We start from the raw sequence: 11,372 nt of genomic DNA on the forward strand, positions 1-11,372 counted from the left end.
ATTACAATGAGCCCGTCCTCCGATTTCTACCTCCACCAGCCTCGCCCTGCCTTCAGCCTATGGGGAGGTAAACGCTGGAGCATGAAGGAACCAAACATGTGATCGCTGGAAACAGGGAGGAAAAACAATATCACAACCCCTTTTTCCATTAAAGAGAGATACGTGTTCTCCATATCCCCCACCAGGGGGATCAATACACACAGGGACACATGATCTAATGATTCTGATGCGGCTGACCACTTTTTTTTCAATAATGGACATTTTCTCTTTCTGTCTTTCTCCTGGAGACATATAAATGGCCTCTCTGCTCCTGAGAGGGTGTCATCGTGGCTCGTCGGTGGACGGCCAGACGCCCGTTAGCTGTAACGAGATGATGTGATAATGTTAGCCGTAACGAGGTGATGCAGCTGGCTGAATTGCCTTTTGCTCTGTCAACTGATGGGAGCCCCTGGGAGGGCTGGTGGGAGACCCCGACACTTCAGGAGAGAGAGAGAGAGAGAGAGAGAGAGAAAGAGCCAGGTTGACCGCTGATCTGAAACCCAATCAACACCGTGTACTGGCCTCGCTCGCTCTCTCTCTCTCTCTCTCTCTCTCTCTCTCTCTCTCCTCCCTCTGTCTATCCCTCTCTCTCTCTCTCTCTCTCTCTCTCTCCTCCCTCTGTGAATCCCTCTCTCTCTCTCTCTCTCTCTCTCTCTAGCCTTTCAGTTAAAGTCACAGTAGATCTATACCTAATCAGAGAGGTTCTGATGATGGTGGACCAGCAGGCCAAATGCAAGAAGCGGCCCACTCGACCATCCGCTCGCCCGCTCGCCATCACTGAAACGAAACGCACACCATCACAGGGTTTCCTCGGCAACAGCCCCCCAAGTCGATCAATCGCATCATATCACCAGGCAGGCAGGCAGTCAGTCAGTTATGAAAGTTGATGATCGCCACTAGACCCATACTTTCTGATAAGCTATGCTATGCTACAGTTAACAGTGTCTCAATCAGACAGGCCTGAGGTATACCATGCATTACAATGAGCTCATCCTCCGATTTCTACCTCCACCAGCCTCCACTGCTGTGGGTAGCTTGAGACTTACAGTAGGGTTGGTGAAGAAGGGGCTCAGCTGGTTGGCTGGCAGACCAGTGATGTGGCTTAGAGATGAGGCAAATGGGACTTGAAGATTTGCTGTTTCAAAACATCCTTCTGGGTGGAATCACTAAAACCCCGGCTTTATTTAAGCATTGTTGACAAATAGCTGTGTCATATAATTGAATTTTCATTGAATTTCCTCAAGCCTGATAAACTGGTCTCCTACTGTTTAAAAAGGCCAGGCTAGCGTGTTTCCAGCCAGAGGCCTTTCTAATAGCGTCCTGACTGACTGGGCTCTAAGTATCTCATAGCTCTCCATCAGCAGGCAGATAAGGTTAATGCACTGCCTAATGGGCTAGGGCAAATGATGAAGCATTTGATGTTAAAGGGTAATTGAGAAGCTCGGTGTCCGTGCCTGTGCGTGTGTGTGTGTGTGTGGGGAGGGGGGGGGGGGGCGTGTGTGTGTGTGTGTGTGTGTGTGTGTGTGAGTGGGTGGGTGTGGGTATGGGTATGGGTGTGTGTGTACTCGATTTTAAATTAGCCATACTACATCGTGTCTTTTGGAAATAAAAGCACTTGAATATTCATTCCTCAGACACATCTATTATTTACAAAAATAACTGTATGCCTGTGTTTGCCTTTGATGTGAGCTGAGAGCTTTACAGGAAAACGTTAGTGTGTTACTCATAGTAATAAGATTCCACACAACAAAAATCTCTTTTGGTCTATAGGGAGTCATAGAACTTTTAGAGTTTCTCTGAGCGTGAGTCATGATGCTTCTCCTTAGAAAAGTCCAAAAGAGACGTGGAGTGTGGTGATTTGTTATAAACAAATTACAAATCTGGCGTTTCTGTATTTCCACATTGATGACGTATCTGACCCTTCCTTCTCCTTAGATCCCTTGCCCCATGTTCTAAGAACCAACCCTCATATAACAGAGCTGTTATCTGGGGTTGGGAGCAACAAGTTCTCCCTGCCCTGTTCCAGAGAGCCACCAGCCTCTCACAGAGCCGGTGTCTGGGACTGGGAGCAACAGGTTCTCCCTGCCCTGTTCCAGAGAGCCACCAGCCTCTCACAGAGCCGGTGTCTGGGACTGGGAGCAACAGGTTCTCCCTGCCCTGTTCCAGAGAGCCACCAGCCTCTCACAGAGCCGGTGTCTGGGACTGGGAGCAACAGGTTCTCCCTGCCCTGTTCCAGAGAGCCACCAGCCTCTCACAGAGCCGGTGTCTGGGACTGGGAGCAACAGGTTCTCCCTGCCCTGTTCCAGAGAGCCACCAGCCTCTCACAGAGCTGTTGTCTGGGACTGGGAGCAACAGGTTCTCCCTGCCCTGTTCCAGAGAGCCACCAGCCTCTCACAGAGCCGGTGTCTGGGACTGGGAGCAACAGGTTCTCCCTGCCCTGTTCCAGAGAGCCACCAGCCTCTGACATTAAGAAGGGAAGGGATTTACATTACCCCTCAGTGTGCCGTGTCCACGGGGCAAGGGGGTGCCATGGAAACGCACCCCTGTGTCGCTGTCAGAAACGTTTCATTATTCAGGACCTCATGCATCAACAGCTAGAGAACTGGGAAACGACTGACTGACTGAACACACAGCATACACATTAATGTATGCAGCAACATATACTGTTGGCCCGATCCACTGGTAGCCACAGATGTACACATGGAAAGACAAGGAGGGTGATATCAGCGTGTGTGTTCTTGTATCCTTAATCACAATTATATGCTACTGTAAGGGATAACGATATGGCCAATTGTTCTATGTAAAAGGAAGCAAATAAAGTATAAAATACCATAGTCTGTCTGTGTGTGTGTGTGTGGATGTGTGTGTGTGTGTGGATGTGTGTGTGTGTGGGGGTGTGTGTGTGTGTGTGTGTGTGTGTGTGTGAGAGAGAGAGAGAGAAAGAGAGAGAGAGAGAGAGAGAGAGAGAGAGAGAGAGAGAGAGAGAGGCAGGTATATCATTATATGTATAAGACACATGGAATAGAATCTGAATAGAATCTGACATGTAAAAGTAACCTATTGTTGAGGAAGAGCTACGACTGCCTGCATTTCAGCTTGCACACGACTACAGTCACGTAATTCCTAACCTTAGTATGTCTCTAATTAGGTCTACGAATGCAGGATTCAAAAGCCTGTTCATTATATAATTATAACACACAGGCACGGAGAACATTCACGGTTCATTATGGGGACTAGATATGTAAGGTTTTTGATGCCCAGAGCTGTGTGCTGCGTGTAGGAGTACAGTAGCGCACAGAAGCTGATTGTGACAGAGCGCCATTTGGCGCCAGACTCACCATATTGCTGCTTGTCAGTTACAGAGCAAGAACATCTGCAGCGTCTTTTATACTGAGTTATTCCGAGCGCCGTGCAATGTAGGCTAATTCTGTATGTAGGCTGCAGTTGTTTTGTCTCTGTGCAAGTAGACGTACTGTAGGCCTACTTCCAGGCAATCAGTGAAGGCTGGTGGAGGCAGATATCATTGTAATGCATGGATGGGATAGGGAATGGTGTTTGATACCCATTCCTTTCAATGCATAACAATGAGCCTGTCCTCTGATTTCTGCCTCCACCAGCCTCCCCTGGAGTCAATGTTCAGCCAAGACGGCTTCTCTGAGACCAGTAAAAAAAATTAAGATTCTCAAAACTTTCCCTAAACAGCTGTTTCTTTACAAAGACTCAGACTCATATATTCTCATCCAAACGGTGCCTTCTATTATTTTAATTAGCAGATGAGTTTCTCTACTCAAGATGTTTTGAAGATAATAATACAAATCTCCAGAGGCTCATTAAAATATACTATCATCTGCACTGTAAAATGTCGGCCATTTTAATTATCCTTTTTTTTTTTATCAATGTGTTTTTTGTACAATTAAACCATTGATGTTCTTTGAGTAGGATACAATGTTGTTAATTGTTTCAGACTTGTTATCAGTTTGATGTTGAATTTGTTAAGTGTCAGTAGGCTTAATTAACTGACTTCACAGTCCTTATTGTTTTTTTCTATGAATCTAGGACCCCTCGATCCAAAAATCTGCACAACTAATGAGTTACTGATCGACAGTCAGACATCTAGACTAGAACTCTACACACCTTGATGATCACATACCAGGGGAGGCTGATGGAGCACCTGTCGTATCTCAGCTCTCATATGGACATTTCATATGGCATATCTCTCTAGCATGACAACTCATGTCACAGTCTTCTGATGACACAGGCTCGCAAGGGACTGACTGAGAATTAGAACAATCCTGCCCCCAAGTGGTGAGACTGTGTTACTGAAGGAAATACTGTACCACTACTGCGCTACTACTGTGGTTCCCTTCTAGAACACTGTGGTGTTAGCTGTCACTCAGGTGTCATTCTATGAGGCAACACTAGTGGCTGACTAATGTGTGTATTTGGGGAGGCTGGTGGAGGTAGAAATTGCAGGACGGGCTCATTGCAATGAACGGAATGGAATAAGGAATGACATTCCACTCCTCATTCCATTCCCTATCCCATTCCATGCATTACAATGAACCCTGTCCTCCGATTTCTACCTCCACCAGCCTCCCCGTGTGTATATAGTCACTGCTACCATTCTATCACTGTGAATAGAGTCACTGCTGCTAGTATATAATTGTGTGTTGCAACACTACTACATTACTGTGTTACTACTGTATTCTGTGAGGAGTTTGTAAGCAACAATTTCATTGTACTGTCCTACACTCCCCTGTATCCCAGTAACCATGACAACTGGCAAATACAATGATGACAGGACACCTGTTTTTATCACAAAGTATAAATGTTTATCAACTTTGCAATTTCAGAAAAGCATTGAAGATGTCAGATTTCCACGATGAAGGCTTGAATGGAAAAAGAAACCCTCACGAGTAGTGATTCAACATTTCACAAGTACAAAAATTAAAGGCACTCTCACACTCACAGTCAATACACACACCTTTAACAGCCTCTCAACATGTCCATCTACAACTACAACTACAACTACAACAACAACAACAACAACAACATACTTGTCAAATTCACCCCTAACTCATACAGCTCAGTCTCGGTTTAGGCATCTTAAAAAAGCATCGAGTGAGAACATACAATTACAAAAACAAGCAGTTTTTGTTGTTATTTGTTTGTTTTTCTTTACAACAGTACAGTGGTTTAAAGGCAGGTCTCTTTAAGAGTCACACCAGGAGAGGAACTTTACAGAGTGGGGGAGCCCTGCCCAAATTACCTCTAGGAAGCCAAGCTCAGAGGTATAAGCCCTGGGGTGCATTCAACATTGCAGGTAGAAACGCAACGTATAGATCAGACATGACTCCTTATTCTACATGATGCAGACACACGTAGCTGTCCTACACAACACAATTTCGGTCTGAACGCTTCCCTCCTGAACAAGCCTCTCTTTTGGTATGGACTAATCTTGTGTTCGTTTTTTACTGCAGTGTTTACCTCGTGAAAACACCCCCTGACTCTCGTATAAAGACCTAGTTTTGGCATTGATACACTTGAAACAACAACACAGGACCGAAGTAGAGTAACTGTTGCAGAGATGTGAATTCAGTTTGAACAGCGAGAGAAAGAGGACTATAAAGAGATCAAATAAATATGTTACAAAAGAGGTACACATCCTTGATAATAAAAAAAAAAAAAGGCGGAATGGAGAGCAGACATTCTCACCGGAATCCAGAGAGAGGGTCTCTCCCTGTTACAAAGCTGCACTTTGATGGTTTGTGTTTTTACATTCGAGTTCTAACTAAGACTTTAACTAACTGAAACTTTATCCAAAAGCCGAACAAAATGCCCAGGGACGTGCAAAGGAAACACGTAGCAACTAGAGGAGAAAAGAGACAGACACGGATGACAAAAATTAAGAATATAATGAGAGTTTTTCCTTTGGTTGTGTAACAGAGGTGGGTGTGTGAACCACGCTCTCATGTTGCCTGAGACCTAAAGAGACGTGTGTTAGCTTCCCCAGCTGATGCTTAGGCTTCAGCTCAGCAGGCTAACATAGTCTAGCACAGTCTTGCACAGGAGACCCAGGTTCAATACCGGTCGGTCACAGTTGTCCACAGTTCAGTCCTCTTGTTTAATGATGCATTTGTTGAGATGGCAGAGCAGCAGACAGGTCTAACGTCTTTTTTTGTTGTTTTTCTTTGTTACATTTAATTGTAGAATACCAACAGGTTTCATGGCTCTGTGCGATTACTTTGGCTGATATGGCAAATCATTTGTGTCAAGGAAAGTGCATCATTTTGTGCCTCAACAGATCCTCCCCCAAGACCCCCCCCCCCCCCCCCCCCACACACACACACACACAAATACAGACACACACACACATACAGACACACACAGACACACACAGACAGACACAGACAGACACAGACAGACACAGACAGACACACACACACACACACACACAGACAGACACACACAGACACCCCCCCCCCCCACACACACACACACACACACACACAATACAAAATATCCTCCAGATCAGTAAACATATTTGCCACTAATAAATAAAAGTTCAGCAGTTCACAATCATTCGCTGGTTGGTTGGTTGGTTGGTTGTGTTTTTGGGTTAGCTGTGTTCACATTGGTCACTGTTGTCCTGTGGATGTGCCTTCTTCAGTAGCTCAAGGTCTTTGCGTGTGCGTGGTGCAGCCTTGGGGCAGTCATAGGCCTCCAGGCCCAGGGGGAGGTAGCGCTCCTGAAGCCCCACAACCTCGTCTCCATGGCTGGATAGGAGAGAGGCCCAAGTAGGGGGGGCAGAGGCACCCTGGAACCCGAAGAACACCAGGCTCTCTGAAGTGAGAGAGAGAAAGAGAGAGAGAGAGAGAGAGAGAGAGAGAGACACACACAACTCTGGTGTAAGATACCATAATGAGGGGCAGAGGGAGAGAGAGGGATAAAAGGTATACTGAGGAAAAAAGTAGGAGAAAGGCAGAGACATATAATACAAAGAGACTGAGAGAACAAAACAGAGTGACAGAAACCAGACCGGATGTGCCATAATTGGACCCTAGAGAGTCTGTTGTTCAGCGTGACACCAACCTTTACTGTTCAGATCTGCAGCCTTAGCCGTCCCAAGGGGACCAGATAGTGCGCGACACTGGCCAAGCCCTCAGGCTGACCTCGCGTTCCAGAAGCACTATCGATCTAGTCGGGAGAAAATACAACCAATTAGGATCCACCGAATCCAGCGTCAAGTCAAAGGCTTTTGATCATAGGATCAAAGGTTTTTACCAAACAAACGAAAAAGCACTCTTTAAACTCAAAAAACTAAAACTAAAACTAAAACAAAATGTTAGACATCCCGTGACCCCTCCACCCTCACCTCTTTGGTATTCCAGTTTTCAGATACTGCTCCATCTTGGGGTCCATTTTGGAGAAGGGGGACTTCTTGGTGACTTTCCCAGAGCACGCATCCACAGTGACCAGGAGGAAACCGGTCTGCGTGATGGGGAACGTCTCACTGTTCACCTGAGAGACGAGACAGCAGAGAGGAGGGTGAGACATTAAGTACGCTGACACTCCAAAAACAACTACATAACAACCTAATCTTGCATAGCCAGACAAGTGTTTCTCAGATATTGCACAATATCACTAGAACTATAAAGTCCGGCACACAAGATTAATAGAAACACATGCACAGAATAAAAACATCAATGTCAAGACCGTGAGAGGCTTTGACAGACTGACTGAACCAGGGGAGGCTGGTGGGAGGTAGAGGTCGGAGGAAGGCTCATTGTAATGCATGGAATGGTATCAAAGCATTCCGCATTCCATTCCATGCATTAACATGAGCCCGTCCTCCGATTTCTACCTCCACCAGTTTCCCCTGGACTGAACCCGATACTCACAGTGATAAAAGCTTGTGTGTCTCCACTCTGCTGTTCCCTGCTGCTGAGGGACTTGATCCGAGTTTGGAGGTATGAGTTCCACGGGTCACTGGAGAACACCAGCTACACAGAAAACACACAGAGAATCAGGGCAGGGTTTGTATCTACCATCTCTAAAGGCAGCAGACCAAGCGATTCACTTATTCACTTTCCCAAGGTAATGTCATACTGTCCTTTTATATAAGATACTTAAAACTGTCACGAACAAGAACGATTAGTCTCCCTCCAAATAACATCTCATTACAAATGTCACAGATAAATGCGATCAAAAGTACCAACTGTCAACTTTTGGAACTGATTTGATTCTAATTCGACAGTCAAGCTGATTCTAACTACGACCCTGTGGCTTGGGTCACCCAGTTACTGTACTCACCTGGGAGGCCCCACAGTCCTTGCACAGCTGGGTGCTGAGGGTGGGGCATGGGGACCACCGCGGAGGGGGGCTTGGTGTATTTGGGGTAGGCCTTGGCTGTGCAGTACAGGTCTGTCTGGGAGGACGTAGTGGCCATGACCTTTACCCTCTCACAGCCCCTGACAGAGCAGTAACTCTGGCCGTCACGCCCATGCCTCGCCCGCAGGTACAGCCACAACAACCTGGCGGAGGAAGGAGGGAGACACGGGGGGTCCGTCAGGAGAGAGAGAGAGAGAGAGAGAGAGAGAGAGAGAGAGAGAGAGAGAGAGAGAGAGAGAGATGAGAGAGAGAGAGAGAGGGGGTGGAAGAGAGAGTTATTAAAAAGACAAAGAGAAGAGAGTGTGAAAAAGTCAGTGAGAGAAGAGGAGAGTGAAAGCGAGAGAAAGAAAGAAAGAGAGAGAGAGAGAGAGAAAGAAAGAAAGAGAGAGAGAGAGAGAGAGAGAGAGAGAGAGAAAGAGAAAGAAAGAGAGAGAGAGAGAGGGTTTAGTGATGCCATTATCTCCTCTCTCACCCTACACTGCGGTCGAAGAAGTACTTTCTCTCCATCCCTCTCTTCTCCAGGTCGGCGAGGGAGGTGACCGTGCCGTAAGTCTGTGAGCTCATCAAAGGTGTTGCTCTGGCGGTCGTTGATGTCAGCCATGACCTGGAACGTGGTGTCAGGAGGGTAGCAGAGACCCACCAGGACCCCAGTCACCTCTGGGAGTTGAGACACACACACACACCTGTTACAACACTGTTCTACTAGATACTGTTCACACACACACACACACCACACACACACACACACAGTCCCCAGTGCATCACTCACTTGTTGAAGTTGATGAGGGACAGGACTATCTCTCGTGGTGCAGGGCAGTCCCAGTGCAGGGTGTAGCTCTTGCTCATCATGAGGATAGGCTGGTACTGCTGGGAGAGCGCCCCCTGGCTGTTGGTGCCCCGCAGTACCAGAGGAGCGGCAGGGTACTCATCTCTACTGATGGACAGACTGAGGCTGTGGGCACCCTGGGTCTGGATGTATACCTGGGGGGGGGGGGGGGGGGGAGGAGGGGGAGTAATATGGTGAATAGGGTGATGAACTTGACGGAAAATATTTAGATAATTAGTTCATCCGTTGAATCCATTTATACACAATTGTGAAATCTGTGACTGTAAAGACAACATCTCTATTTAGTGAACATTTGAAGCGATGAACCTACAAACGGATCCATGATCCCATGTGATACCATGACTGCTGCTGTTGCCCCCCCCCCCCTTACCTGAGAGTAGGTGCCACTGCAGACCACCTCCCGTTCCACTGGGTGACGTTGGCACAGAGAGGGTGGCGTATCAGGTAGTTGTCTGCTCTGCCCACATAAGTGTCTCTGTACCCCGTCACGGAGCCGTCAACATCATGGAAGATGGAGTTCTTATCCCCGTCAGGTCGTTCTCCTCGAACCACTGGCCCCGGCCGCCCGAAGAACGCCCGCAGGCCCACCCTGACAGCAGAGGGAAATCAAATCAAACTTTATTTAAAGTGCTTTTAATGTTGCACAAAACACACTTTACAGAAATATGACAAATGCAACACAACAACACAACTATTAATAGTAAAAATGTAATATGTCTTCGGAGATCCTAAATGTGATCCTGGAGGCTATAATATTTCAGATCTGCATTTGAATACGTCTTATCCACCAAGGCTGAATGTATGGTGGAAAACAGTGCTATTCCTTCTTCAAACACTAGAGGGCACTCCAGCTCAGAATGAGTTCAGAGGCCTCTCTCTCTCTCTCTCTCTCTCTCTCTCTCTCCTCAGCAGGGGGTAGACCTCCACCCCACCACTAGTTCCAGTAAAGTGCCACTCAGTAACTCGAGCTCTGCTGGGCTCTAGGCAAAGGGGGTTCTACCAACAGATGGGACAGAGCGACCAAAGAGAAACAGACTCAGCGGAGAGCACGAAAACAGAGTCTGCTCGCTCCCTTCATCCCTCCTGCCCACCAGGCAAAAGCAAAGCTGTCAACGTAACCACTGCTGGCACGGACTAAAAAAATATCCTTCAGAAGAGAATTATGAAAAGATGCAAACCAACAGACCAGGCGTTTGAAAGCATTACTTGAAACCAGAGGAGAAATAGAGAAAGCAGGGAAGGAGACAGAGCAGGGAAGGGGCAGAGAGAGAGAGAGAGAGAGAGGGGGATACGGTTATGCGTAATATTAACAGTGTGTTGGAGTATTGAAGTGTGATGTAAGTGTGATGTGTTGGAAGCTGAGCTGTGATAGGTAGCTGTGTGTAGTACTACTAACTGTGTGTTGGAAGCTGAGCTGTGATAGGTTGATGTGTGTCGTAAGCTGAGCTGTGATAGGTTGCTGTGTGTAGTATTACTAACCGTGTTTTGGAAGCTGAGCTGTGATAGGTTGTTGCGTGGCGTCAGCTGCCAGGTGTTCTTCAGGTTGAAGCCCACCGCGCTGGTGAAGCGATCCGCCGTCGGGACGTAACCACGGAACGTGCTCCGAGTCAGCCGCACCGGACCATCGTAGATCTGAAGCCGCGGATCGGGAACGTCCTGTGGAAGAGAGAGAGAGAGAAAAAGAGAGATAGTCCACATCAGTCATCACGAGAAGCAACAGAAATATACAGTATTCTGTTGATGTTAATACTGTACAGAGGTTTAGTTTAGATACTACTTTAAACTCTGGAACTTCAAGAACAGTTCAACATCAGTTGACAGAAGACCAGCCACGGTGTACTGGCTCAGGACCCGGTGCACTGGCTCAGGACCCGGTGCACTGGCTCAGGCCCGGTGTACTGGCTCAGGACCCGGTGTACTGGCTCAGGACCCGGTGTACTGGCTCAGGACCGGTGTACTGGCTCAGGACCCGGTGTACTGGCTCAGGACCCGGAGCTGATTTCGCAATTTTGACATTGCCATGACATGTATCTATCAAGTTTTATGAGTCATCCTAACGTCCAGACTCATCTCATTTGACAGATAATTGTCACGG

The 11,372-nt window shown here is 47.2% G+C and overlaps 1 protein-coding gene across 1 annotated transcript in view; it reads right to left on the reverse strand.

The window, feature by feature from the left end:
• Window positions 1-6,548: 6,548 nt before the first annotated feature.
• The window catches only part of cemip2 (cell migration inducing hyaluronidase 2), a 22,255-nt gene continuing 17,431 nt past the window's right edge, over window positions 6,549-11,372 (reverse strand). Inside the window, 18 exon segments of the mRNA XM_083673974.1 lie at window positions 6,549-6,882; window positions 7,132-7,170; window positions 7,173-7,220; window positions 7,223-7,236; window positions 7,415-7,560; window positions 7,941-8,042; window positions 8,353-8,397; window positions 8,399-8,573; window positions 8,903-8,979; window positions 8,981-9,076; window positions 9,078-9,087; window positions 9,200-9,411; window positions 9,648-9,674; window positions 9,677-9,810; window positions 9,813-9,834; window positions 9,836-9,865; window positions 10,757-10,909; window positions 10,915-10,933. Coding sequence (XP_083530100.1) covers window positions 6,659-6,882; window positions 7,132-7,170; window positions 7,173-7,220; window positions 7,223-7,236; window positions 7,415-7,560; window positions 7,941-8,042; window positions 8,353-8,397; window positions 8,399-8,573; window positions 8,903-8,979; window positions 8,981-9,076; window positions 9,078-9,087; window positions 9,200-9,411; window positions 9,648-9,674; window positions 9,677-9,810; window positions 9,813-9,834; window positions 9,836-9,865; window positions 10,757-10,909; window positions 10,915-10,933 — 1,573 coding nt within the window. The 3' untranslated portion in view covers window positions 6,549-6,658.

Source organism: Argentina silus (genome assembly GCF_951799395.1).
Source record: "Argentina silus genome assembly, chromosome: 7".
NCBI classification, from domain to species: domain Eukaryota; kingdom Metazoa; phylum Chordata; class Actinopteri; order Argentiniformes; family Argentinidae; genus Argentina; species Argentina silus.